This window comes from Aptenodytes forsteri, unplaced genomic scaffold (assembly GCF_000699145.1).
Source record: "Aptenodytes forsteri isolate BGI_AS27 unplaced genomic scaffold, ASM69914v1 Scaffold278, whole genome shotgun sequence".
In the NCBI taxonomy this organism is placed as follows: Eukaryota; Metazoa; Chordata; class Aves; order Sphenisciformes; family Spheniscidae; genus Aptenodytes; species Aptenodytes forsteri.
Window position 1 is genome coordinate 820165 of NW_008795907.1, and position 5090 is coordinate 825254.

Consider the following 5090-nt stretch of genomic DNA (forward strand, 5'->3'; position numbering starts at 1 on the left):
GGGCCGGGGCCGGGGCCGGGGCCGGGGCCAGGCCTAGGCCTAGGCCTGAAGTGAGGAAAATGGCGTTGAGCTAGGCAAGGGACTGCCGAGAGGGCACTGTTACCCTGCAAGGGATGTGGCTGGGAATTATACTGGTGGTCCTTCCAGCCACCAGACTGGGTGGACTGGTATTTAACTGCTATACGCACAGAGATCAGTTTCCTGAGTTAAGGCTGCGAGCGTTATATGTAAAAAAACTCCCAAACCCTCGCAACAGAATCAAGGAGTTTATTGATTTCGCACAACAGCATAAATTGTAAAAAAGAAAAGACTGATTTAAAGCATGAAATGCTACACGTGACTGCTATGATTATTAACAAGCGGTTGAGGGGCAGTTCAGGTGCATTTGCTGGCAGCCGTGTTTTTGCTTAAACATCTCAGCACCAGCTTTAGGAAAAATGAGTGAAGCAGTTAGTGCTCGTGGTTGGGCACATGATACCCAAGGTGACTCCCAAAAGGGAACTGGGCAAAGAAGGCTCTGGCCATTTCTTCGATCCTGTTGTAGGCTCCCAGGGTCCGGAAATATTCCACGTAGGACCAGAAATCATTGGATGAGAAGGGCCAGTACGGCAAGGCTGCAGATCCCTGGTAGAGATCTAAAATTAAATAAAAAGCAGATTAGTATAATATGAAGAATTTTTGTTGAAAGCTTGGGCCTGGGAGCCAACATGGTTTGGTGTCCTATGTCCTCTTGGGGGGCTTGTGGGCTCCTCTGGCAGGAGAGAGGCTGGCAGAGCCATTGAGCCCTCTGTGCCCGGCTCCGCAGAAGGTGGCTGTTCACGTGATGAAGCTGGTGCCCTCTGCTCCAGCTGCACCAGGAATGATGGAATGGGACAAGACGGAGAGCAGGAATGAAGGGACACCATCGGCATTTGGGACAATTCAAGAATTCCCTGGGCTGCTTTAATTTCTAGAAGGCAGATGGGTATTTAAAAGCAAGGAGCAATTGCAATTTAAAGCCATATTTGCCCGTTCCTCCTCCACGCCATTTCCTCTGCCTAATATAAAAATACAAGGAATAAGGTGCCATCATCTATGCTGTGCCCCTGCAGCTGCCTGCTCTGCCAGGGAAAAGAGCTGGGCAGTTTTTCGCCCACCATCTCAGCACAAAGGCAGCCCAGCTGAGTATAGCAGAAGCCAGGGGTGCAGCATCTGCCCTGGGCTGCCGGTGACTGGGTCCGTGCTGCCTTGGCATTGCCTGGGACCGCAGAGTCATGCCTCTTCTCAGCGGCCCATAGGAAACAGGCTAAGAAAATGGAGAGGAAAGGCATTGCCACTTGGAAGACAGCTGCATTTGTGCCTGCTGTAGGAATATCTGAGAAAATGTGAGATTTTGAAATTGAAACAAGTCACCTTGGCTATTTCAATTGAAACAAGATTTCCAACTCAGCAGGAAAACAAAAGCAATTCTGAAAATGCAGGAGCTGACCACCCTTGGGCCCAAATCTGGGCAAACACAGAAGCATATACAAAATGTAAACACTTGCTGAGACCACATAGTTACAAATGTCTTTCTGTGCAGCAAAGCTAAACCCAGTATTTTGATTTCATTTAAAGCCCATTTAAGTAAATGGGAGCCATTCTACTCACCAGGCTCAGCTTGGGACCAGGGTCTTTAGTGGGAATTAAGAGCCTTCAACAATCCTATTGTCAGACCTTAATTTTACAGAGTAAAGTTTGCAGCGCGCAGGCACAGATGGCATATAACAAATCAAATGAACCAGCCAAATGCTGTCTGCAGAGGAGGATTCACTGTTTATACCAGCTGACCTTAGATTCACTTTGCAGTCTGCTGCTTGGCCCAGTGTGAAAGAAAACCGTAATTGTTGGTAATGAGAGCAACAGGATACTGCCTGAACAAGGTTTTATTTTTAGATTGACACACACTTTCCTGACTGTCTAAGAGGTTGACACAGAAATACTTGCTGTGCACAAATACAATAGCGCCCTTAAACTTGTGAAAACACAGATGATGCATTCAAAAGATTTTAGAGCCATAAGGAAATATAATGGAACATATGGGAAAAACGTTTTGAATTAAAAGTAATCATATTAACCCTTATTCCGCATATATATTTCTACTTTCCATATCTGTTATAATGCTCTCCCTGCATATTTGTATCTGTGCACTCAGGATGCTGCTGGCTGCCCTGCTGGTTATACTAACCGAGATGTACACCAGCAATAGCAGTACCTTGTTATTGCAGATACTTCTATGCAACTTTGTTTTCAGAAAGAATTCTGTCTGAAAACACCAGAGAGAGGTTAACTAATATAATCATCAGTAAGCCAGTGTAAACATCATTAGGATGCTGAGGGTTTTTTTAATCAAAGGCAAACACTAATCCAATGGGCTAATCGTGCAAAGTGACACGAACCACAGGGTAGCTGTGCTAAGGGATTTATTCCAACATTTCTTTAATTGGATTTGTGGCAATTTGTAAATTTTAAGCTTTTTGTCATGGAAGTCAGTATTTCTTGCCAATAACTAGACACGCATATAGTATTTCTGTTCAGGACAGACAAAATTCTCAGATGCCTAATATGTTTATAAGTCTGGTGCTTTCCAGTTATGATTTTGTACAACAGAATTAGTGACTTGACCATAACCTCTTTTCGTTTTAAGGCTGCAAGTATATTAGCTCTATTATTAGACATTAATATGTCAGCTTTTAATAAATTTTAAAGAAATTTCTAAAAATTCACTCTTCTTTCTCCACCAGAATGAGATGAAAGCACTTCCACAGCCCACTGAGGTTAGTAAGCATTCCTGCCAAAATCACTGCTGGGGATCAGGTCTGGGAGTTACAAATGACTCTTCTAATTGTTAGTGATACAAAGGAAAGAAAAACATTAAGAATTACCATCTCCATCCTGGATTGATCGGGCATCTGTAGATGAAGAGGAAACTCATCAGTACCAGCCCCCACACAGAAGGACTTTCAGTTAATAAAACGTTTACTGTGTAGCCAGAAGCTGACAAGTTCTTTAATGCACACGTAGGACCCTCTGTACAGCCAAATGTTTTTTGTTTCTTGAACAGCTGAATAAGGAATTCCGTTTGCAGTCACTCAGTGCTACAAACCAAATACTTTTAACTAACAGCCAGCGCAGTTGTGATTAATACATGAGCGATATCTGATACTAAATAGAAGATACTGTATAAGTAACAAAATATTTCTGGCTGCTTGAAAAAATAAATGAGAATAAATTCAGCAGTAATCTTACCTGTTAGGATGTTCATCAGCATACAGAAGAAAAGTAAGCCAATAAATGTCATCTTTTCTGCGTGTTTCTGAAAAGTAATCTGTACAGCTGGGGATTATTACAAGAGATTAATAATTATACAAAGTCCGTTACTTCTTTTATTAGACAAATATGTTACGAAACAGATTCTAATTAGTAATTTAGGCATAACAAGATCCAATTACATTTCTTTACAGTTTCTGAACTGCAACACAGAGTATTAAAAGAACCACAGTCCTGAAGTGTGTATTGGTATTTTATTTTTAGGTGGCATAAATCCAAAAGGCTCCACTGAACTGACATGAAATTAAGTGTCTTTGGAAATATTTTATTTTGTGGTTAATTTAATTTCACTTTAGAAATTACCTCTCTCTCTCTCCCCTTTTCTTCTTCTTGCAGTAGTAAAGGTCTGTAGCTCCAAGTCGGCTACAAAATTCCGAAAGGATTTCTTTTGCTGTAAAACAGCAGCGCTGTTTAAGGAAGGGTGGGGGGAAAAGGAGATAAACGTCACTGAGTTACTACACCAATCTGCTTTTGTTGCCTTCACACAGAGGTTTTTTTACTGCTCACTTTTGCATTATATTTCAGCACTGTCCGTGGAAGAGACAGTGGACGGTTTCAGAGAGGGTATCAGGAACTTTGGCAATAACGCTTCTGTATTTTGAAGACAGAGGGAGAAAATCCAGAAGCAAATTCAGTGATTATTACCTTTGCTGCCCTCCTGATTTTCTTTTTTCTACCCCTTCAGAAAAACAGATTTTAAGAAATGTTATTTGAGCAAATTGCTAAGAGGATATTGAGTTCCCTCTCCAGCTGAGCCACAAAAACCACAGACACTTGACACTGATTTATGTTCTTACTTGAGATCCTTAAAATCTAGATCTTAAAGTGTACATAGGCACCAAGTGCCCACTGAAATCAACTGGCTTACATTAAGCAAAGAAGTAGGTCCCCAATGACCTCAGCCATGGTGATGGTGCAGGTACTGCAGCTTTCAAAGAGGGTCGATAAGGTGCATTGAAATGCACTTTCACATTATGCTGATTTCCTGGAAAGATTCCTCTCCCAATGCCAAGCAGGTGCTTTGGGCTCCAGTCTGTGCAGGTTGCTGAATGGATCCAGCACTTCGAGAAGCTCGGAGGGGAGACACAGTTTGGAGAATATTCAGTCGACGTGTGCATCTTGGTTGATTTACTTTTAGCACAAAGTCCTGATGGCAGCAGGTGTGGTCAGGGACTAAGGTGTAGCAGAAAGAGCTCTGCGACTCATGGGGTGATGTAGGGATTTCCATGCTTCTAGAAGACGTGGCTGTTCAGGTTGTGTTGCCAAACGTGGCAGCTGTTTCCAGATGGCTCTGCTCTGGAAAGGATCTGCTGAACCGCCAGTGCAGAGCTCACTGCTCACGTTCATGCTGCAATGATCTGATTGTACGGGTGCTGATCTGATCTGCTCCCTCTTGGCTGGGAGTTTTCAGTTGCCTTTATGGCGTACAAAATAATTTATCTATCTCGATTCTAGACAACTGCATTTCCCAACTGTGTGTGTGGGTTCAGACATTGGTGCCTTTGCTCTACCATATCCACTAGTCTGCCACAGGAGTATCATGCAGGGAAAGTCTGCACACTCACGCAAAGTCCTGGAGTGGAGAGACCGAAGTGAGTGGCCTTGCAGGAGGCCCCAGCTTTGCTGGAGTTTATTCCTATCTACACGCAGAGTTAGATAGTCCTGCCAAGAATTAATTAAAGATGTTCTGAGCAAGGGGAAAAAAGAGTGCTTTGTAGCACACCAAGCTGTGCCAACTCTTG

General features: G+C 43.0%; 1 protein-coding gene across 1 annotated transcript; it reads right to left on the bottom strand.

Moving 5' to 3' along the window:
- Window positions 1-450: 450 nt before the first annotated feature.
- Window positions 451-3319, bottom strand: OTOS (otospiralin). The gene is made up of 3 exons (XM_009284269.1): window positions 3268-3319; window positions 2904-2930; window positions 451-635 (listed from the first exon to the last, which is right to left on the bottom strand). Exons 1-3 carry the CDS (start codon window positions 3317-3319, stop codon window positions 451-453), a joined length of 264 nt encoding a protein of 87 aa, XP_009282544.1.
- Window positions 3320-5090: the final 1771 nt, after the last annotated feature.